Genomic DNA, 25,863 nt, shown 5'->3' on the forward strand with positions numbered 1-25,863 from the left:
GTATAGTTGCTATATCTTTGATATCAGTTATTCTTTTCATGGTTTTACTTTCTTTAAGGTGCCTGGGTTACTCTATGTAATATGGGATTTGGGAACCTGTATTCCATCGATCAATAAAATTTTATAATTTGTCTCTTGCAGGCCTTGTCTTTTGAGGTGAGTGAGAGTGATCACTCGCCTAAAATGAAGCTGAGGAGAGCTTTTTATCACTCGCCTACATTTGGTGTAATACTAATACATTGATTAAAATCACTCGCCTACAGCTCACCTGACAAGTTTTGAGGAGAGTGATTTGTCACTCGCCAGCAAGATGCAAAGTAGAAGCAATGAAAGAGCTTACGGCTTTGTCTCTAAAGAGCTAAATGGCTTGTAAACTTGTTTGATATGTGGTTTGGTCTTTAAATTATGGTTCAGGAATTAAATTCTTGTTCTTGGGAATTTGTCCCAGCTCTATCAGAGGGTGTGAATTGAAATGATATTTTTACCGGGAAAAAAAAAAGGAGACTAAATAATTGAATGGTTACAACATGTCAAATAAAAAAAACACATCAAAATAGCACCTTTATCAATATTAAGACAAAATAGGCCATTTTACAAAGCAAACAAAAAAAGTATCATAGCACATTTGAGATTTTGTTCACCTCCTGTCCCGATCTCTTTACAAAAACATATTAATTATCTTAACTCGCCACATAACTCAACATTCAATAACTCGCCAAATCATACCTCACCATTTTATACTTCCCTTACAGTCTGACTGAGTGCTCCACGTTCATACATACAGTTTAATACATTGTGCGTTAGCCTCTACGTCATATCCATAACAACCAATCAGGAAGCACAAAGGTACACAGTGAGTCAAGTCACTGTGTATAGATATGAATCAGTCCCCATAAACATCTGTACCCACATATTGTTTGGATATATAGATAGATATATAACTACGTACACATCGGTGCAAGACTCAATTCATTCATAGTTAGTCACAGACGTACAACACAACTTGTGTTAGCAGTGAGAGATATACCTTGTTACTGGGATTTTATAAAAGTTTTGCTATAATTGTTATCAATGGTGATTGCGGAGGAACAGAGGGTGACATCCAGTATGTCTACCCCTATGGTGCTCACACATGAGCACAGACTTTTTATGGAATGGACAACGTCCAAAAACCAGTACACGCGACCCTCAAAACCAAAGTAAGTTGATATAGGACTGTAAAAATGATTAAATTGTTGTTATTAATTAAAAATATGTTCTTTTTCAGATATTTATTTATGTATAATTGCATCTATGTTATTTGTTAATTCATATTGAGCTGTAATATTTTGTCCGATATTTAATAAATCCGTTTCTTGCCGGTATTATTCAATTAGTATATTTTATGGACATATTTTAATATTTGTAATTGATGGATTCAAAAGTGCAGTATATTTTACTGTAATTTCCAAGTGCAGAATCATTTGAGTGCAAATTGGTTTCAAAGATAGCAATTTTTGAGCTAAGGCAAATGCATATGTCATAGTAATGATTGTAGCATGCGTTGGTTGTAAATAACTTGCACTTGAATTCCAATGTTTTGCATATATTTCTGACAGCATTTTGCACCAATATGGGTTAAGTTTCATCTATTGTAGTTTTATAGATTTGAAGCATTTGCATCTTTGTGGTAGACGGTAGATTGAAACAATGCTCATCTTGCAAAACATTTTAATAATATCAGTAATAATTATTAATAACCATAATGATTGTAAATATAATAATAATTATGTTAATAATAATGAAAATACTGACTTCAAGGAGGCAAAACTGATTTTCCCAGGGACGTCATCATAATTCTGCTTTGTGACGTCATTCAAATTATCGCATCTACAAACTTAAACTTGATTAAACCTTAGCCATTTTATTTTGCATTTAAAAATGACAAAATTCAACTCCCAGTTGGATACTACGTCACATGCTGACTAACTCAATTTGCCTTCAATTTGACTTCACGTCATCAGTCCTGTATAACTTAAAGACGTTCTGGAAATTAGATATCTCATAACGCACATGATGATGTCCGCTTAGGTCATCACGAGGACAATGGCAGACGACGATGAGAGTTTAGTTACGCTGTTAGGTTTTTCAGAAGTGTACCAAGTCATCGTAATGTGATCTTCCCTCGGCTAAATGGCACAGGACTTGAGGATGCTATTTCTGGCCGGCCTGGGCAAGAAGATTTATTTAAGAAATTATAATTCTGATCATAGATAGTGAAGGATAATGCAATACAATAATAGTAATTTGCTTTATAGCGATGATTTTTTTTAACGATAGTAAATAATATCTGGATTGTAGATTGCCAAAGCAATGTGAAGTATATCTGCATTTTAGTTGAATAAAATAAAATTTACCTGATTGCATATATTTAAAGATAATAATAATTTCTTCTCACAATTCAAATCAAACTTGAAATGAAAATTATTGAAACATGCCCTTAACACAATGACAAGATGAATTTCCTTTAAAAGGTGGGAAGCAGATCATATTTCAGCATTTTTTTTCCATATAATATTAAAACAATAATACCTTTCTGCTTATTAAAGGTGAGAAGCAGATTGTGTTTCAGCATTTTTTGGCATCAAATATTTAAACAAATAATACCTTTCTGGTGAAACTTAAAGCACATTTTCAGGGTCCGACTATACTAAATAATTCACCTAGGTACAGTCAATGAATGAGTTAAGTAGTGAAGTCGGCCCCTCGAGCCGCATTAGTCATCTGGCTACAACGACGTCGTTTTACTATTACTACACAAATCTATGACGTAAATGGGTAACTCCATGTGCTGTTAACTCAACGTTTTAGTCATACACTAGAGAGGTTTATGAATAGATTAACAGTACTTTATGAATGAATTTGATAGAATTCGGGAGACTTGTGAATAAGAAATGGTGGAATTGATTAGTAAGAGGATTCTTGTGAAGTCCTTTGTTTTAACCCTGAAAGTTGAATTTGAACTAGATTCTCATTTCCTGCATTTCATAGAAATTTTAAATGTCTGCTTTGTGAGAGGATAAGTGATTTGATAAAACAAGCACTGATCTTTTGTTCAAATTAAGTGAAAATATGTTACAGATTCCCATAAGCATTAAAAACAAGTAGGCCTATCAAGTGAGAAATTTATGTCTTCTAAGAAGTTGCAAATGAAAGTATGCGTCAGTTGACATTTTAACAAATATAATAAAATATAAAAGATTACAAAATTAGAAATGTGACATTTTAGTTTCAGTACACTAAGTAGGATTCTATTGTGAAATATTGAATAGCTGGTATACATGCCTGCTGTAAACAACATAATGATATGCATTAGTTTGGTAGTGATGTTGCATCAGCTGTCAGAGAAATATTTCTTACTCTTACACAAAAAATAACATACAATGCATTGGAAATCAAATGAAAAATTTAATTCACCTGATTTTTTTAGGTTAATTTGTTGCACGTAATGAAAACATTAAGGTACATTTGTTGAATAAAATACTGAATATTATAATATGTGACATGATCTGGGTCATGGGGGCCAAAGGCGGCAAATATGAAATTGAGATAAAGGTAGAAATATGGAGTCAAAAAACAATAAAATACATAAGAAAATAGACACCAAAAAACTTCATATCTTTAGAACCAAGTATGCTAGACCTTTGGTGTTGTCAGTAAGGGATAACCTATTGTATGTATAATGTAATAATTACAGTAACTCAATTGTCAAAAATGCCTCCTTTGGCCCCCATGGACCAGATCGTGTCACATATGATGTACTTTAGTTGTGAGGGCCTGAAGCTCTAAACCTGCAATCTTTGACATTAACAGTCTTTCACATCAAGTGGAAAGGGACAGGGGAAAGTGGAAGATGAAAGGGCAAAATATGGATATTTTTTGCATTTTGCAATAGACAATTCACAATTGTGCTAACTTCCAGCTCATGAGTATGGGAGTTACTCTGGAAGAAGTTCTGATTAGTAGAGCTCATAATCCCTCCCCACTGCCAGTTGTGTGCAAATGTTGGTTCGTAATAATGAATACTTAAGTTAACCAGTATATTTCCATTTTCTGTATTTTTCAGACTCAAGCCGCCAGAGATTGCCATCAACGGGGTGAAGCAGCAACAACAAACCAATTCAGGGATGGGGTCCGATTATGACATTGTACGATCACGCTATCACCTCAAAGAAACAATAGGCGCAGGTAAGCAATCAGTTCAATCACCAATTGTTATTTTATTCCTGATTTGTTTTCCGCTGTCAGTTCTCTCTCTCATTGATTTTCTCTCATTGATCTGTTTTGATTCTTTTGCTGAAGGGAAACTAAATAATTAGCCTTCAATTACAAATATTATTAGAACTTAATATATTGTTTTGATGATTAATTATAATATATTTTTAGATGTAAAATGATAAATTTGCTGCAGGACAATCCAATTAATTTAAGTAACCCTTTATCAAAAATATGCATGCTACGTGAGGGATCCCTTTTATCACCACCTACGCTTTATCATTTTATTTTTAAAAAAATTAATAAAAACCGGAAATAGGCTGCCATCATAAATATCAATAATATGGATTTTACAAATCTAGACCTTCTGCTAATAATTAAAAAATACCCTGATTGGCTGTTGAAGGCCTGAGCTTGACACGGCTGTGATTTTTGCATATGGTTGTTCATTCATAAAATTCACAGTTTCATGACGCACACTTATTTTCAAGGTGAAACCATTGCTAGAGAGCAATTGATGCATGTGATGCGTCAGGTATTATGCAATTTGCATAATTAGAGAGCCAGGTGCTGAGGGTTGTATATTATAATTACACTCCTATTTATGTCATGCGTGTTTAAAAACAGGCTGTAGAATAATATTATTTCCATCTGTCAAGCACGTTTGAAAAATAATTACAAATTAATTATTTACCTCATCTTTAAAAACATGTATTAGTATTAATTTTTAATTTTCAAAAGGAAGCAAATTGCAATTGAAGATTGTGTTTTCACAAAATGTGTTTTGAAGATTGGTTTTTAACACTGCTTGCAATGATTGGCACCTCTGCATGTTATGAGGGGGAGGAAATCTCATTTTAAAATTATTATATGATTAAAATTAAATTAAATATCATTTAATTCAATGTTTAATTCAAATGTGTTAATATATTTTAAATAATTCAGCAAAATTCACATTTGTTATTTATTTCATACCTGAGCAATATCTGAACAAAATTTTAAGCGTGTTTGAACTTGTTTTTCTATTCCGGTCCAGGTGGTTTTGCCAAGGTCAAACTAGCAACCCACATCGCAACTGGTGAAGATGTCGCCATCAAAATCATGGACAAAAGAGCTCTGGGGGTGAGTGTTAAAATATTTATTATATTACCTTGACAAAGTATTATTCGATTGATATCACTTTACCAAGGATCTCCTTTTTTACTTTTTATTGTACCCCGCCATGCATAGGTTACATGGCTAATGGTTCTTATATCGCACACCCGTGGGTGGACGATGTCCTTGGCTCACATGACAGACAATTATTAAATTCCAATATATGTAACATTTTGAAATGTCGCCTTGCATATCGGCTGATGGGTTTTCAGAGCTAATTAAGAATGTAGGTGTTTTTATACCCAATATATCTCGGTTGCTAGGCAGATGGAGAGTAGATGGGTGTTTTGAAGTGGCGGGCTGTGAAGCAACGTCTAAGACGGTGTGACAGCTCCTTGTAAAGCGCAATTAGCACACTTGCCGCACGATTGATTTTTCCTGTGTTTTTGTTAGAATTGTTTCTCTCAGGTGGAATAAAACAAGTAATGAAGTGAATACTGGAGGTATTAGGGAAAACAAAGTGCGATGTTGATTTGAAAACCCAGACAGGCAATAATTAGAATTGGGAGCCTCGCAGTATTACATAAAAATCTAGGTTTTTATTTTGAGCGATAGATAAGGCATGCAGGTGATTGATTAATAAAAGCAGACTATCGCTTCTCAAATAATGTAGGAAGACATATCTGGATAGGTTCATATTACAGAAAAAGTGCACCAAGAAAAGTTATCTGGGACATTGAGAAGGGTTTTTTTTGGATCAAGGCTAAGAAGCAGGTGCGCAGTGATTAAATATTTTCCGGAATTAAACGTGCAATTCTGCACTACAATGTTTTTGAACTTGTCTTCATCGATCATATTCATAATTGCAATTATTTAGAATTAAAAAGACTTTAATCAATATTTTGCTATTCTTTATATTTTATCATCTAATAAAGTTCTTCATTTTATTAAAAACAAAATTCTTTATATGTTTATCTCTTTCTATAGGATGATTTACCCAGAGTCCAGACAGAAATTATGGCAATGAAAGAATTAGTCCATCAACATATATGTACATTATATGAAGTCATTGAAACAAAGAATAAGATCTTCATGGTCATAGAGGTAAGCAATGTCTGTTCCTATCAAGTAAAAAAAAAAAATATCAAGTATATAGTTTGATTGAAGTTGCATCATTATTATACCACTTTTCACATACTTTTTTATTTAAAACTTGAAGAAATACCTGTGCATTTAATAAAGCATTAGCTCTATGAATGTTTTATAATTAACAATACTTCTTTTATTTTTCTCCCTCTCTCTCTCTCAAATACAGTATTGCCCGGGTGGTGAGTTATTCGATTACATCGTAGCCAAAGACAGACTAAAGGAGAACGAAGCCCGCCTGTTCTTTCGTCAGATCGTTTCAGCCGTTGCTTACATTCACAATATGGGCTATGCACATCGGGACTTAAAACCTGTAAGTAGATGATAACAAATCAGTGCTGTACAGTTTAGTCACTTGATGTAATCATGGTACACTTTAACGAGATTTGGTTTGATCCCAGGTCAGGGGGGTTTAATACGGAATGGCAAATGTAATTTTCCAAGTAAACCCAATTCATTTCAATACAAATTCAATTTTTACCCTTCTCGATATCTATCTTTCGTCACCTTTTACCCGAAAGTAACAAAATTGCGGTGCTTAATTTACATTCCTTTAGTAGATCAATTACATTTAAATATTTAACAGATTTCCAAGAAATGCAGGCACTTGCTATAGCACTCTCAGCCATAGCTACTGAAAGAATTGCATTTGTAGGATTATATTACAAGTTTTTGCACCGTCTGGTTTCCTGTTCCTCTTAGTAGCTATGCGCAGAAATGTCTCTTGGGTGCTTGGGTAACGATTCACAGCGGTCTCAATCAAATTGTCTCTTATTTATTCTATGCGCGGCAACTTTTCGGTGCGCAATATGATTTTCCCCATGTGTTCCTGAATTGCAATCAATGTATGAAATCTATATCAAAAGAAGGGTATTGTTTTATTTCTCTATAGGGCATTTTTAATAATTGAGTCGAGTGGGTAGTGGAGATCAGGGTAGTCGCCTACAGCATAAACAGGGATATCAACTATATTCAGGGAATTCTTCTTCAATTATCACACAATTTGTTAACTTAATCCAGAAATTCAACCCGTACCATTCAGAGCAAAAAGGATAAAACCTTTGCTACAAGCGATGAAACAGAACTCACAACATATATCCTCCCATATTAAGTCTACCCTTCAAGTGTGCCCTTGCTCCAAATCTTCCTATCACTTTAAACAAGGAGTATGATTGGGTGTAAGACTTGATGCAAGGCCAGCTTTCATAGTCTCACGATTACAGACCTGATTGCGCTTGTCAGATAGAACAGGCTCCCATTTCAAATGTCAAAGTTGAGGAGCGGTTGATGGAACTAGGCAGAAATCCTTGCTCAGAAATCAAGAGTTGGGATTACCTAGCAAGATTGGGTTCTCTCTGTGGATTTCATCTTCTTGTAAAGCTGAGGGTTGGGATAATAGTAGATGTGGGTGGAAAAAGTTGACTGATTAAGTTTGGTTAAAATGCAATCAATATTTGTATACTTAAACTTATAGTTAAAACCTAAGGCTTTGGGGAACAAAAGCAAGATTACCTCCCTCCTACCTGCCTGCCATTTACTCCACCGGCTAGGTAATTCTGAGAACTGAAAAGACCAGCTTTGATTCATAACCAGTTGTATTTATAAATGTTTAAAATTTGTGCATTTAGAAAGGTTAGGTATTTATTCAGATTATAAATTGGAAAAGATGTGGGTTCAAAATGATAAAAAGACATCCGTTTGGACACAATTTCACAATAGCTCTGTTTTGAGGTTTCGTAGATCGTGTTCTTAACCATTAACCAAATTTACAGTTGAATCGTTCTCAATTAATTTTGCAATAACTCAAGATTTAATTATACGACGTTACATCACAAATATACGTCACTTTTTGGTTATCTATTACACTTTACTTCCAAGTGTATAATTGACGGTCAGGGTCATGAGCTCACAAAATGAAGCAGGAAACAATTCATAATTAACCACTTGTTCCGATCGCATCGAACACTGTGTAACTGACTAACTGATGGTGATTCCATTAAGCATGCAGCTCTTAGTACGATTTTTTTGTGTCAAAAGACGTCAATTTGAGGAAACAAAGCAAGAAGCGATAAATTGCCTAAAGGTACATTTACATTAGCACCTGCTTGGTAATCAGAATCACTCATTAACAACTTGATTGATATAATTAAAAGTGGAAAACAACACCAAAAGACTAAAAAGAGGATTTCAGGTTGCATTTACGTCTCTGCTGGCAGGTAACAAGAGAGTCCAATTTATGTTAGAAATCCCAGAGTGGCTTCATGGAATTTGCCAAGGCCAGCGCAAAATTTGCTACGCACGTACAAGCCTGGGGAGTGCTGGAATGCACACTTGAGCTAAGTGGGTACCAGGCTCATGTTATATAACGCATGTGTGAATATATTTTCCCAGGTTCCTCAATTAACTTGGAAGCTTTTTTTTTTTTCTTGCTTTTTTTTTTTTAATGTTCAAGAATATATTCTGTGGGGTACTGGTAGCATGATTACCCAAATTTCATCTGCTAGTGCAAACTCAAATTGAAGGAGAAAACTCATTGGCAAACACTTACAACACTTTACAGTATATCTATTTTAAATTTCAGCAAAATACTATTAAGATAAACCTAAAACTTAACTAAATCCTTCTCCATTTTTTTTATATTTTTACAGGAAAATTTGCTACTAGATGAAGATCAGAGCTTGAAGTTGATCGACTTTGGATTAGCTGCTAAACCAAAGGTGAGCTTTATTCAATGTATAATTTTGTTTGTGTGTTATTTATGTTGGTACTGAAAATCAGGTGATGCCATGAAGCTTTGACAGCCCAGCTCTTATATATACTCTAATTTAATGTGCTCCCAGGTTATGCCACCACGCTCCTCTTATATGTCTCTATAGACTACTTGATAAAGGTTTATTGCCAAATTTGTAAAACTACCCAACGACAATATTACCTAATCCAATTTACAGTTTCCAATATCAATGGCACCACCGTAATAAAAGATGATGATGATGAAAGAACTGATGTAATCTTTAAAATGCAAATTATATTTTGCAATGGCCTGGATAAAATCCTGGGTCAACAATCTCGATGGGGTTGCCTGTGTCGAAGCCGTCAATTTGACGTAATTCTCACGCCTTGGCTCCGTCATCAGTGAAGCCCCTCAAGACACAAGCTTATGCTTTGCATATCGCTTGCATTGATTAATCTCTCTACTGCACAAAATTTTCTGTGGCATAGACTTGTTGGACTTGTCGTACATTGAGAGTGAATCTCGTTTTGCATATAAAGATTTTTTTTTAATGAAAACAAATTGATAGCCTTGATTTTGTCAGTTGCTTGTGAGTGGTGCGAAGAGCACTCAACATTGCACTTTAAATACCAAGGATAAGAACAATCTAGATCATCGACATGCACCCACTGACTTACAATCTTCACTCTGACATTTACATAAGATTTAATTGGCTACAAATTGCTGACAAAATATACATCCATTCCACTGATTCATGGCTTAGATTGCCGATTTTATTTTTAGTCTTTGTTGTATTTAATACCATATGTCAACAACTTTGCTAGCATCAGTAGTTACTTAGTTAAACATACTTGATATTTCTTGACTTTATTTGTAAAGTTCCCGAAATAACCCAGGTATTACTGAAAAATATAAACACAAACAAACAAACAAAATCAAGTAGAAGATCCTGCTTTGAACTATAAGTATAATTAGATTTTTTTAAATGCCGGATACACGTGAACAATCATCACGTGTAACAATGTGGACGACTGGCTGTCAGTGCATGACGTTTAAGTTAAAACCGATGGTTAAACTATACCATATTTAGCATATTGTGACAATCATTCTCCATCACACTTGCATTACACAATGACACACGCATGTAGTAGCTCATTGTGTAAAATGTCAATTTTATATAAAACAAATAATGGCTTTAATGAAAGTTATACAACGTGAAAAGTCTGCACGCTTTAGTCACGATTTAGTCAAGTCACGATGTTGAGGTCGTTATTAGAATCTTCATTAATCAACCAAATTTTGCTCGATGAGAATTTATTGCTATATGTACAAGTAAGCAATAACCACACATACTTGACTATTTCATAACAATCGCTTTTATGTGCGCAATTTAAGCATAAGATTTTTCCAGGGACGTGCAAGTCAAAAGGGTGCCTTAAGCTGAAAGCCTACTTTACATGCCAATATTTCATGTGTGAGATAAAATTGAGGTGTTTCTTGAGATGTTTAGACCCATCAGTGTACCGCTTGAGAGCTAGGTTCTCAGCTAAGCATCTTGCGGCCAGTCCTTCAGCGGTGCTAGTATTTACATTGATCCTTGTCAAGTATGCAAGCTGTGTGTTCACAATGTCTGCATTAGTCGTATAGTGAGGGGTTTTAGGGTGTTTGTACATTTGTAGGAGAGTACATTTTTGTGTGCAGGCTGTTATATTTACCTCGCGTAAATATCGCCAGACTTGAAGGCAAAATGAATGTTTGCTCTACACTGCGTAAAAGCGTTGGTGCCGAAACGCAACTTTTCACAGGAATAACCAAAATGCATTAATGGTTATCACTTTAAAACTTTAAAAATTTTAAGCTAGCTGATTCAGAGATTTGTTTGAGAGCTTGTAATAGAAGGTTACACCATAATACCATCTTAACTCTCTTCACGCGGGTGTCGACTGCAGACATGTTTCAAAAAAATTTTAAAATTCAAAAATTTCAGAAATGTAAATTTTCATGACCATATTTGAAATCAGCATGAAAATTGTATTAAAATGAGTACAAACAAGCCTAGTATTGATTCAGTAGTTCTTAAGATAGCTCTTGATATTTTGAACTTTTGAACTTTTTCCGTTGATGAAGCGCATGGCTAGCACGCAGAGCATTAACAAGCATTTGGATGAGAACCAAGATAGAAATCAATATAATATGACTGACGCTGCAAAGATGCTCACTTAGGTTTCACATTTAATTGTAGCATCTCGGGACAAAGCATTTTTTTGTTAACTTTAAATGCAAAAATGGTAAATGAGTGGTTCTAATCACTTAAGAAAATTTACCGATGTAAAAATGGTAGATTTTATCAATTCACATCCCACTCTTCAAAGCGGAATGATTTATAGGAATGTTCAGAATAAAATATTAATGTAATTACTAATTGAATAGTTTGCGGTTTTGAAAATGTTAACCGCAGAGGTAGTTGATATATCAGATGTAACATTAATTTACCGAAAATCATAAATGATTTATGACGCTATCTTTCCGCCTACACCTAAGGAGCCACATGGCTTTATTATTTTATTATAGCACAAATAGTTGACATTTCGAAATGTGTTCAAATAATCAGATTAGATAATTAGTAGATGAGAAGAAAAATCCAATCAATCATTTTAATCTAAAAAAATAATAAAAATAATAAGTACACTCACACAGTTGTAGGGATGTTATGCACCATTGTGTGATCAGTACCTCGTTCCATATAGAAAACTTTATAAAATCTACTGCGTGGTAAATTAGCAATGTACCCATTCATCCTAAAAGTATTACTCCACTGGCAAGGTAATAAATTGTGTCAATTACGAGTTTGTGGTGGGCGTTCCACAATCGGGGGAGGTTTACGATCCGGCGCTGGCTCTGATGTCGTTTTTGTGTTCACAAACCTCACTTGAAAAGGAGCTAGTTAGTGTTAGCTTTTGTGCAACACAATCCTCCATAGGATTGCTCAGCTTTTGTGTGATGATATTTGTTATTTAATACTTGTCATATATCACTCAAGTGGGTACACAGAATTTTATATCAACTTTTATCTGCAGTCCATTATAAGGTCAAGTACCATTACCGAAATGTCAAGCCAACATTTGTTTCTCTGGCGGTTGGCTGGCCGGTGGGTTTCAAGGGAAAACAAGGCCCCTCTTGTGTTTTTGTTACAGTAAACCTGTGTGTAAACAAATGCTAACTCTTGATATTTTCTTAATGGATTTTTCTGTTTTGGTGGAAATCATTGCCCTCTGACATTTTGGTTTGAATCTCAAGCTGAGGAGGTACCGCAAGCTGTGCAAACATCTCTCTCTCTCTCTCCCTCCATCCCTATATCTTAGTCTCCTCTCTCTCACTCTCCCCTTCTCCCTCCCCTCTGTCTCAACATCTCTCTCCTCTCTTTCTCTCATGCTAAAATATCTCTCTTGCCCTCTCTCTCTCTGTCTCCGTCATTTGAATTGTGACAAGATACACATGTGTCATGCTCAAGTCTCACAGATTTCTTACCACATGAAAAAAGAAAAGATGACATGGGGGATGTATGCAGGCTTGGCAGGCAGCGCAGGCCGTCCACACCAAATGTCAGATGATGCATATCCATAGATTAAGTTACAAGATTTTTCTAAATATAGCATCCACTGATTTGTGATTTTAAATTTACAAGTCATTGGATAGTGATTGAGCTGATACGCTTATCATTACAGCATTCATTTGTTTTGTAACTATTTTGGGAGTTATTTCCCAGAACACTATTCAGGTTTAACTTAGCCCTTCTGCATCTCGTACTACTTTTGTTGACTGCTCATAACAAGACAGCTTATCAATTTTCTCATTTTTGTTAAAATATCAATACATGGTAGCCATAAGGTTATACGATAAACCACCAGTCAGCTCCTGGCACAACCTAACACTTCTTAGATCCCACGCAATTTGTGTCCTACGATGTAAAGTACACACTTACACCAACTACCCTGTAGCGACTAGTATTGTATGTCCCCCTCTATCTAATGGAGGCTTTGGTTCAGTTTTTCTCTCCCCATAGTCAAACATTTTGTTGTAAATCAATATGTACTCTTGTAAACCCTAGTGGATGCAAGATGTCTCCACCTGGTGCTAGTCTCAACAAGTTTTGCATCCAGGGGTCTTTTCACAAATATTGCGATTGACACCATAGAAAAGTACAAGTACTTATAACTAAAGTGTGCACATTTGTAAGGTCTGGGGATGGTTACAGCCGTCAATGATTTTATTCGCTAATATTTGGTCAAGTCAATTGTTTATTGAAGATAAGAGTTCTAAAGATGAGTTTTGTTTTTTTTTTGTTTTTCTTTTCTATACAGGGTGGAATGAAAGACCATCTAGAAACATGTTGCGGTAGCCCGGCATATGCAGCTCCAGAACTCATTTGCGGCAAAGAATATCTGGGTGCAGAGGCTGATATCTGGAGCATGGGTGTGCTACTCTACGCTCTTCTCTGCGGATTCCTTCCATTTGATGACGAGAATGTCTCGGTTCTTTACAAGAAGATTCAGCGAGGAGAATACGATGAACCCAAGTGGCTGTCAGATTCTAGTAGATCCCTAATCAGACATATGTTGCAGGTAAGCAGATGGAATTGATTATGTTGATTTTTGTTTATTTGTAAAATGCATACCCTGGGAGATACTTTGATATTAGAAAAAAATCAGTTAAATCAGACATATGTGCTGCAACACTGATACATCCTTGATCATTTGCCAAATTTGAATTTTAAATCAATAATTGATAACACATTTGACATTTGTTGTGAGCCGGGGAGATATTATGATAAATATAGGGTACATATTGATTGATATATTTTGGTTTATGTTAAACAAAGCAAGTTACCTTATCATTGTGATGTCCAAAATTAAACTTAGATGCTCTGGTTTTACAAGAGATTCAACTAGAAAGCATCATTTGGTGCTCATTTCTTACACATGCACTCATACTCACACTTACTCACACCCAACATACATCTCTCTCTCTCTTCCTCATGCATACACACCCTACACAAAATACAACCAATATTCTGATGCCAACATTTTCAAATTTTGTTTTCCTACCATTAGGTGAATCCAAAGAAACGTATCACAATGAAAGAACTCTTACAACATCCATGGTTGACCAAAGGCACAGATAACCTGCAGGTGAAGTGGCAGAGTATGTGTGAGAAGAGGCAACTGAATGCAGATGTTGTGGAAGAGATGGCTGTCTACTATAACAGATCCAGGAAAGAGATGTCAGGAATTATCAAGCAGGTAAGAGCAAAGCTTTTGATACTGTTGATCAAACATCAACATTTTACAATAAGCTTAAATTGTGCCTGATTTAAATTAAAAATAGATTATTTACACTGATCTACTTGCCAAGAATATTCAAATTTACTAATATTATGGTTTTTCACTTTCTTTTTTTTCTTTGCAGTGGAAATATGATGAGGTCACCGCAATCTACTTCATTCTTCTTGGCAACAAATACAGAGGATGCAATCTTAGACTTCACCCAAGAAGTAGACCTCTCAGTGAAAAGACCACACACAACAGAGAATCACACAGTGTGCCGCAATCACCAGCTCATCATCATCATCATTCTTCAAATTCCACACATTCCACACATCAAAACAACAACCTCCAGCCACCTGTCAGTTCACCCTACATGTTCAGCTCCATGGAAGAAGGCCTGAAGACCTTGAGTCTTACGCCCCTCCCGCCACTCCAGACGCACGACGAGGTTCCCACGATGACCAAAGTAGCACCAACGGTACCCCTTCCCACCATCCAAAACCCCCGCAATCAAGTTGCGCACACAACAGAAACTATCCATGTTCAAACTGTCTTGAAATCAACACAGCAGCTGCCTTCATCAGACCACATACTCAGCCAAGAAATGAAGACACCTTCCTCCACCGACGAAGCTGTCCGCCATCCGACAAAGAGAACAGCTTTGATGACTTTGCAATTCCAGTAGGTCTTCCACCAAAAACACCTGCAAGATATAACCGCAATGATCCAAGACAGCAAGTGCAGGGAGGATCAGTGAGAAGGAAGAAGACGCCTATGAAATCACCTGTTGTGCCTACTCTGTCCCTGCCAGTGCCTGTTATAACCCCTTCCAGGTCCATGGACAACAATCTCCATCTGGTTGCAAGCAGCAATGATGAATTCCAAGATGTCCAGAGGTTAGTAGTCAAAACAGTCATTGCTAATATTAATGATATAATAACAGAAAATATGAAAGATAGCGAGGAAGGCAGTGAGCATGATAAGTCTTGCATCCCCACCTGCCATTCCAGATGGCGAAAAGTGAAAGCACCTGACTGGTTAGCTGAAGGACTTGGATAAAAATTTTGTTTGTGGAAATTGATTGCCAGGAATTCCAAAATATTTAGAAGATAACAAAAAAATTAATCATATTGTCACACTTACAGAAAAATGATCAACATACTTACTATTGTTTCTGTCTTTTCATCTTGTCTTTGCAGGGCAGTATCAATGGAAGACGCCCTCAACCAGGTCATCGCAGCAGCAGAGATCAAGAAGTCAAGTTACGGTGGTTCAGCCAAGAAGATCTTTGGTAGTTTTGAGAAAGGCATCGATAAGGTTGTTGGATTCCTCACTCCACGAAAGTGGTCCATGACAAGTCAAGATGAGCCGAGGAAGGTCAAGGCCATGTACAGCGTGTCAACAACATCATCACTTCCAGCTGATGTTGTTCTAGATAAGATCAAACATGCTGTGTCGCAGACCAACATCAACGTATGCAAACAAAAAGGGTAAGCTTATGTCCTTTTCAGTACTATGCCCTTGTTTAACATATTATCATAAGATACATGTGAGATCACTAAAATAAGTGGTGCTTAGCTAGGTTTATCCTTGGTGTAAAGAGCACAGAATTTTGTGATTACAGTGTGGACAAATGAACTTGATTCTGTAATCTTTTGGTAACCATCTCACACTAATGATACACACCGTCGAAGTCACGTATTGTGCAATAATTAATCCTAAACATCTGCTAATTAGCTAGTCACTTTGGTAATCTTTTAATCCTTTTCCATGCAACAGCCATTTCTAGACATTTTCTATAACATGACTTTTCCCATTTTACATAACTACAGGTACACAACACGCTGCAAAACTCAGGATGACAAAGGTCGCACAATTCTGTCGCTTGACTTGGAAGTGTGTCTCTTGTCACATGGACCTTGTCGGTATCAGACGAAGCTTACTGAAGGGTGACACATGGGAGTTCAAGAAAGTATGCCAGCTTATATTGGATATTGCCAAGATCTAAAGAAAGGAAAAAATCAAACAATTGGCGGATTTTGTCACTATTCCACTCCACTGAGGCTCCATTGTTATTGGACAATTAATTCATGTGCAAGCAAGAAAGTACCCAAAGTGCTTCTTTGAACATTTTGTTGAATTGGACAATTATCCTATATGCACAACAAATGTTTCCTAGAATCATCGTAATGTGGCTGGTATTGTAAGTCCGAGCTTTTTACATTTGATTTAAATCATTACAATTCATTTTAGCTGAAATTTTTAAACTGTATATTCACTAATTTCTGAATTTTACATGGTTTTAAATCAAATTTAAATTTTCAAAATGGCTGTGTATGTATATTTTAGCAAGTTTTGCAGGGCTTCCAGAAGGATGATCTGATTGGTTTCATTTTATCGGTGTGTATTATATATTTGATTTTTAGAGACATGGATCTAACTCAAATTTCATCAAAACTTATATATAAATTCAATGTTTAAAACATTATGTTACTAAATAATTTATAACAATTCAAATTTTGAAAACAATAGTCTGAACAAGTATTCAAGTAATGAATGTGAGCAAATTATTGAGGTGATGTGAAAATCTGCTTTGAAAGTGATCAAATTCTGTGCAAAAATATTGGCTTTGTTGATACGACAATGAATTACCCACCATATTGTGTATGTTCTTCCTCTGTAATGTTTTAATTTGAACTAAGTTTCTTCTGAAAGGGACCACTTTCATCGGGAATTGACCAAATGTTTTGAGCTCACTAATTTTAAAATCATGTGGCTAAACACTACTAATAAGAATATATACAAAGAATACATTATTATCTGGACTACTATCCCCTGTATTAATATTTATATTTTAAGCACTATTTTGTTTCAAAACGATGTAACTTGTAGTATATCATTTCTATCACACTCTGGTATGTAAAGATTCGATCAACTTGTATTTGTCATCAATTTGGTATTCTTACATTTCAAGTAATCAAAAACCCTTTTCCTTATATTATTATTAATTCTCCCGATAATATCCACATGCTCATAAATGTTGATGAGATATTCTATTTTTATTGATCACTTTATGGCATGTATCATAGCTACTGTGAAAGATGAAAAAGAAAGAGAATGTACTTGAAATAGCCAGGGTTTCTACCTGGAATACACATTGTAAACTGTTACGATTTACTTTCAAATATACATTTGTATGTAATAGTTGTACAGACAAAGAATTGTATTACACCACATTTAAGCTATGTATGTTTCAGAAAGATTTTGATGAGAAAGACAATAATAAGGTGATGGTGAATTCAGCTCTAATAATAGGAGCACTAATAAGCTTAATTGCAAGATAATTGGTGGAAGATACAACAGTTAAGTCAACCAGGACATGTCTTCAAAATGATCACATTTGCATCACCTTGTGAGATCTGAAAGTTGAGACGAATCTCTCCTGGTTTCATCAAAATCTGTCGATACAACATGAGGCTGTTTAATAATTCAATACATAGTCTAAATGTAGTGATTGATTCTAATTTCCATTTTATCTTGTGTGTATGATAATATACTTTGATGTTATGCAAGTGCCTTATAATTCTGTTCATATCATGTTTACTCTATGGTATCGTGGTATATGTTATATCACATAGGCTATTGTACAATATTTATAACCCTTTGGTGTTGTTCATGGATGCAGAACTTTTGCAATCTACACAAGGGTTAAGATGTAAAAAAATAAGTTCAATTACATCATTCAAACACAAAACCCTCAATTTAATCAATATTTTTCTTTGTTTACTTTTTAAATAGTTTAATGTAAAATTGCCCAATTTTTTTTTTAAAGAAGCATACCAGTCAAATATGACATACATAATAAAAATAAACAAATCATAATACTTAGCTCAACTCATAGGTTCTGTGTAATATAAAATACACTATTTGAATTCAACATTACACCAGTTAAATTTATGGTGTTAGATGATGAGAAATGATTATAAAATCATGTTTTCTTAAAATTTTACAATTTTTTTAAAAACTAGATTTCTTTTAGTCTGTAAAGGTTTATGTAGACATGTTTAAGGTCCAAGGTACTTGATAGTGTTGGGCTAATATTTGGTAACCCACAAGTATTATTTAAGATTAAGTACCATGCTTGTGTTTTATCAAAGAGCCCAACACTAGATACTTCAGCCAGGTGCCTTTAGTCTTAAACAAAACATATTAAATCAAAACTATGCATATTCATGAACTTACCAAACAGTAAATGAATGCCTTTTGTATACTTAGGTTTGTTTGTCTTTTTTGTATACTCTAACACTGTTTTATTGTTGTTAGCTTTTGTAATGATGAAACAGCTGGCTTTTTTCCCACATGCTTTTGATATGGACAAAAATAGCAGTGTGCATGGTGACAGACAACAACAAGAGAGCGTTATATTTTACTTTGAAGTTTTTAATGTTTTTTTTAATTTAAAATATGTCCAGACTTAATCAATAATCATAATTCAGAGGTGGCTCTTTTAAAAGTTTGAAAAGATAATTATTTAAAAATCATAATTTTTAAAACATAAATGTAGCATTTATTTTCAATTAAAACACCCTGCAATTTGTAACTAAAATGTTTGTTTAAAAATGCAAACATCAGAGCCTTCAATTTCTGTCATTTTGATATGTTTGCACTGTTAATTTTGAGTGTAAAATGGTCATTTTAGTACACAATTTGTATGTATGGAAATTGTAAATTTTTGATGTACTATCAGAACTATTTTACAACTCTCGTCTTGTAACGCTTTTTAACTATCAAGATATCTTGCTAAATCTAGTAGCACATAATGAAGCTTTAAGTATTCTTGATATTTTGTATTATTGTATTTACCATCATGTATGTACAAAACTATTGTTCTTCTATAATTGTTTCTTCCACCATGACTGTCAATTGACGAAAACAAAAAATGAAAAGAAGCGGAATAATGCCGCTGTGCAATAAAATGCAAGTCAGTCATTTTATCTTGTATGAAAACAAAAACATATTGAGTGTGTTTCCTTCTTTGGTGTGATAATAAGACAAATTGAAGATAAGTTAATGGGAATATACAATTTGATAAATATTTTGGGATATTTCGACCTGTTGTGATCAAAATATAAATACTTAACATTTGCAGCTATATGGTTCTACTCTGACACTTCAGGGGGGTAAAATTTGACCAAAAATAGACAAAAAATGATTCAAAATCTAAAATACCATAGCTGCCAGCACCCCAGGGGATGTTGGGGGGAGATGGATGTCACAGGGTAGCTGCCTCGTAACTACCCATTACCATCAATATCCGTCTTGAACTGTGGGGGACAATCAACCTGAATTGTCAAAAAGTGACTGAAAAGAACAAAAATAGGTCATTTTGTTGAAAGGAGGGGGGACACTTCCCATGTCCCCCTGGGATTGACGCTGGTGACTATACCACTTGCCCTGATTCATAGGCCATGTGTTAGTGGAATTATTAGGTAACGGTTTCATATGGAATCCTCAAGTATGCTACAGGTTATTGAACAGACAAGCTTTTTCCCATGACAGTAAAAGCACACTTGGGAGTTCCAGATTCCTGCCAATCATTCTTCCGTGCCTTTGAGGAGGATGGTCCTATACCTATCAACAACCTCATCCCTGTTTTTTTTTCAATCAAAATTGAGATGTTGATATCAATTGGAAAGCTCATATTAATCTCATAGACCCTGTGAAAATATTACAACTGAGTGAAAGGTGATTTGTATGGATTTGTGAGGCAAAATGGTAAAAGTGGGTTCAATCGCCATAGTCCTTCAAATTCACAATTTTAGTTCTCATCAAAAGGGATTGGAATACTGGCAAGAAATTCCATAGGTGGGGTATGGGGATCAAGTTCATTTAAATGAAGTGGAAATAGAATGTGATGAAATCTATAGGTTAATGAACACATATTACTTGTTGGGAGAGAAATTAGACAAAATAATGTATGTGCGCTGATGTACGAGCCCCGAAGGGGGAATGCAGTAGATGCATCAACATCAGCCCAAGTGCGTTATTTTGTCTAATTTCTTGAGCAACAAGTAATGCGCGTTCATTGACATATTTCAGACACAAGAAGAAAAAAAAACAAAATTTTTGCGGTTTTTATAACAAAATTGTCACTTAAATGTAGGAAAATACAAGCAAATATATGCATCAACCCACAAGAAAAATGAACACGTCCAACAGCACATGCGCGTAGTGTGCGCCCGTGCATTAGACAATCAATGCATAGTTTAACGCTTGCTCTGATTTAGACTGCTCTGCATTCCCCCTTTTTTTGATAAACAATTCATACATTTCCATGCATAAAACATAATACATCTCCAGTGACTGTCCTGCCCAGAGAAAAGAGGACTTTTCTCATGGATGGCCGAGCTGTTGGATCAGACCAGGATTGATTTTCCATGGTCAGAGGGATTAATTTTTTTAGGGGATGATAAATTAAAGTGGTCTACTACAGTAGACTAGCTCTGATTGGTTCTCGATATCTAAGTGTATGAACCTCCTTTAATGTCCCGGCAATCATAAGCCATACCATCCTTACCCCTACAGGTAACACTAATGTCAACACCAAGGACGAATTAAATATGTCACTAAATTCAACCTCAATTCTGACCCAAAATCAGAATCCTATTCCTATTAAACTGCATGATGGGATTGCAGCCCTTCTTCTAAAGCAGGATTCCCAAACTTGTTTAGAATATCACTCAATTTCTTGAAACTTGTTCCACTTCCCAGCAATCACAAAACGTTTATATAAAGGGTATAAAACGTAACAACATTATGTAGAAAACATTTTTGAAAACTTATGCAAAACATTCTTTCATAATGTTAAGTGTTGACAAAATGATTGCCAAAACACATTTTGCAATAACGTTTTGACAGCATTTTTTAAATAATGTTGTAGTGTTTTTTCTCATTTTATAAACGTTTTCATGACCTTTATATAACACATAACATTTAAAAAAAAAATTTGTGTTTGCTGGATTGTGACCTCAAACACAAAACGTTTTACAGAAACGTTTACATGTTGGGTGAGAAATCTTGCCTCCCTCCCCTCATGCTGGCCACCTTGATAATTAAGATATTTTTGCCTTATTTGGACTTTTTAGCCCCTTTGACCATTTTCGTAAAATGTTTACCCCCTTGAAAGTTGCCTTCCCCCCTCGCCCCCTTTGCCATCCCTCTCTGTAAAAGTCCTGTTGCCACCCATATAAGTTCCTACTCAGTAAGTTCCAAGTTCCACCTAAAACCCTTAGAACGAAAATAATCCGAGTCTCATTCTTTTTTCTATGATTTGTTTGGGGTGGGGTCAGTCAGTGTATGAACCCCTGCCTGAACCACTTCGTTTGAGCAGAGCCTTGCACAACCCAGCAAACACAAGTTTTCGACATCATTCGACAAAGGTTAGAAAAGGTTGCCAGAAAACGTTTAAATGTCGGGTTATATAAAAGGTACATAAAGAGCATAAAATGTTTTCATAACATTCAAAACATTTTTTGATAACTTCCTGCAAATATTCTGATTATTGTTGATAAAATATTTGGCAAAAATGCTCGCAAAAATATTTTACAATAACATTTTGAAAACATCATTAAAATATTTTTTGTAGTGTGTTTTCATACATAACGCTTTGAAACGTTTTCATACATAACGCTTTGAAACGTTTTCATGAACATTAAATAACCCGGCATTTATTGTCATTAAAACGTTTTTACCAAAACCAAAAACCCAAAATATAACCTGTTTAAGACGTTTTAAAAACGTTTTGTGTTTGCTGCGAATGAATACAAGTAACCAAAGGAAGCTACTATAGATCTATACGACAATACGTACGTCAGTGTCGTATGTGAAACAGATTACCACGCAGGTAGAATCCCGATGTCTTATGCTCCTGTATGTTACATAGCCTGAATCCTCTAATGGCGGCGCCTTTTTTACTCACAATCCATCACGTTGCCTTACCCGATGATCGTGCGTAGTTATTGAAAGACTGAAGGATTCGCCCTATATGTTACACGATATTTCTATACGCTATGTCGTATGTTCAATACGTTATGTCGTATGTTCTATACGCTATATCGTATGTTCTATACGCTATGTCGTATGTCAATTAGCTTCAACACATAGGCCCTACATAGAAAACTTTAAATCGGCTATTGCTTTTCTCACTCCACGCATTTAGACGCATGTTAAATTATACGTCGCTACAGGCTGGGCGGCCAGTGTTTCGTTACCTAGGTAACAGGGGATAACAGGTTGAAGGATCAACCCCCATTAACACTATAATACTGCCAAATCTAACAACATCCAACAGGGAAAACCATATCATATATACGCAAGGAATCAGCTATGTGACTTGTTTGTTCATCTTCTCTCCTTTTTCTTTTCTTCTTTCCCTTCTGATAACAAAAACCCCGGGTGTTAGGGTTAAAGTCTATTGGATAAATTTATTCTGCGTATTTTGATACCTCATTTGGCACGATGCAAATTGATTCCGTCAGTTATATCAATTTGAATGAGACATTTCAAAAGTGACACACCGATTTGCTTTTGTAACGGGCTCATTACAGCGTAACAGATCAACACTCACTCGCTTTGCTCATGGCGTGTTACGTAAATGTTTGTCACCTTTTTCATTCAAACTGGTATAAATTGGGGAAAATCGTGCCAAATGAGGTATCAAAATTCGCAGAACACGTCTTCATCTATTGATTACTTAATCTGGTTTTAAACAACAACACTTTAAACAACGTGCTCGAATCCCATTCGAAGTTAGCAAAGTACCCCTCCCCCTTGGCCTTATTTTTTTTTTTTTTTTTTGTCATTATATTTTTTATTGGAAAAAGCAAACATAAGAATAATATAATCACAGAGAATCACAATTACAGCTGCAAATGTGTGTATATACATACATGGCATAGTGTACTACATAATGCACAAATAATGAATAATGAGATACATTTTGTATATCATACAGAGTCAACATACATGTGACATAATGGCAAAACAATATTACAGTGCTGATGCACCTTGTACATCAAATGTCAAAGCACCACTTTTTAAAGTGATTACTTAATTTACCCTTTTTATAAGCAATATCATATTCCATTTTTCTTTTCATCAAAATGAAGTTTTTCAAAGCAGTAAAGTTTGGGTTCACTTCCTGAAATCTACATCTGTAAATGTAGTATTTACTGCATAATATTAAAACGGAAAGTAAATTATCATTGGCAATACCAAACATAAGGTCAAAACTATTAAACTGAATATTCAGGTGAAGTTTGTCATTTAACATGTTAAATAACTCATTCCAGATACATTTAACTTTATCACATTCACAAAAAACATGAACCACAGTTACGGGAAATTTGTCACAAAAGAAACAAAGAGGAGAATCTTTTCTTCCAATTTTGTGGAGAAAGCTGTTGAAAGCAATTGCCTTATGGAATAGTTTAAAATAAAATGATCTTAATTGAGTCTCAATGGTACATTTGAAATTCCGGATATGAATTTCTTCCCACCCTACATTCCCTTATCACAAAAATCTTCAAAGATATCTTCCCAGAATTTTTGAATTCTTTCAGGGGGAAGCTTGTTTAACATTATACTGTAGGTGTAGCGAGGGACCCTGGGGACCAGGATAAGATTATTTGAGAAAATGTCGAAAGTGTCAAAATCCTGGTCCTCAAAATCATCCAGCATCCCACAATAATGAACAATGCTATCCATCAACACATTATATTTTCTCCTATCTCTGTAAGAGATATCAAATTCAATTATTAAGTCGTCAAAAGATTTTAAGACTGGTGTGGGAAGATTATCATAAAGAACATCAGATAGAGTACAAATCCCTTTAGTATACCAAGAATCGTAATAAAAATACTGTTTTGATTTGGATCTAATACTTCTATTGAACCAAATCTTGGCCTTATATTTAATAATGGCTAACAATTGTTTTTGTACTTTTTCTAAAAATAGATCGTCATCGTTCGTCATCCATTAACATAAAAAAAGTTGACATCTAATCACGATGAATGACCGTACCCTTTTGGGATCATATACGTCAGTTTCGTGATTCTGGCAGGATGGTACATCCTCAATTTGTTATTAATTTTATTTGTACGACCGGAAATTTCAAACAAAAACGGAAACATCAAAGATATAGTAAACAAAATAGCAAGTGATGATCAATGGCCGTATAGCATGTGTGTCACTTGCACGTGTTGATACTCGCTTTCCTTTAATATTCAACACGTATATAAATCGTAAACACGTCAAAACGGAAACTATGAGAGATATGGTAAACCAGTGATGATGAGCTTTACATGTTTACTCATCTTCTCTGGGTAAACAAATAGTAAGTCAAAATGATCGTCAAATGACCGTATGGCGCGTATGTCATTTACATAATTGATACTCTTGCTGAAAGCTTGATTCAACAGGTAATTTGTTGGATGTTGGTTGTTGCTATAGCCTTGCTATCTACTGCTGATAACCCACTACTTCATCAACTATCTACTGCTGATAGCACACTACTTCATCAACTATCTACTGCTGATAGCACACCACTTCATCAACTATCTAATGCTGATAGCACACTACTTCATCAACTATCTACTGCTGATAGCACACTACTTCATCAACTATCTACTGCTGACAGTACACTACTTCATCAACTATCTACTGCTGACAGTACACTACTTCATCAACTATCTACTGCTGCTGATAGCACCCTACTTCATCAACTATCTACTGCATAGCACACTACTTCTCAACTATCTACTGCTGATAGTACACTACTTCAACTATCTACTGCTGATAGCACACTACTTCATCAACTATCTATTGCTGATAGCACACTGCTTCATCAACTATCTACTGCTGATAGTACACTGCTTCATCAACTATCTATTGCTGATAACACACTGCTTCATCAACTATCTACTGCTGATAGCACTCTACTTCATCAACTATCTACTGCTGATAGCACACTACTTCATCAACTATTTACTGCTGATAGCACACTACTTCATCAACTATCTACTGATCTACTGCTGATAGCACACTACTTCATCAACTATCTACTGCTGATAGCACACCACTTCATCAACTATCTAATGCTGATAGCACACTACTTCATCAACTATCTACTGCTGATAGCACACTACTTCATCAACTATCTACTGCATAGCACACTACTTCATCAACTATCTATCTACTGCTGATAGCACACCACTTCATCAACTATCTAATGCTGATAGCACACTACTTCATCAA

The 25,863-nt window shown here is 35.2% G+C and overlaps 1 protein-coding gene across 1 annotated transcript; it reads left to right on the forward strand.

Moving 5' to 3' along the window:
* The first annotated feature begins 931 nt into the window (after positions 1-931).
* Positions 932-18,818, forward strand: LOC140158937 (maternal embryonic leucine zipper kinase-like). The gene is given in 13 exon segments (XM_072182223.1): positions 932-1,199; positions 4,106-4,227; positions 5,291-5,376; positions 6,337-6,453; positions 6,665-6,808; positions 9,144-9,212; positions 13,588-13,848; positions 14,338-14,526; positions 14,693-14,945; positions 14,948-15,446; positions 15,750-16,040; positions 16,383-16,457; positions 16,459-18,818. Coding segments are annotated over 13 exon segments (2,334 nt in total). The 5' UTR covers positions 932-1,071; the 3' UTR covers positions 16,559-18,818.
* The last annotated feature ends 7,045 nt before the right edge of the window (positions 18,819-25,863 follow it).

The sequence above is a fragment of the Amphiura filiformis genome, chromosome 8 (genome assembly GCF_039555335.1).
Source record: "Amphiura filiformis chromosome 8, Afil_fr2py, whole genome shotgun sequence".
NCBI lineage: Eukaryota > Metazoa > Echinodermata > Ophiuroidea > Amphilepidida > Amphiuridae > Amphiura > Amphiura filiformis.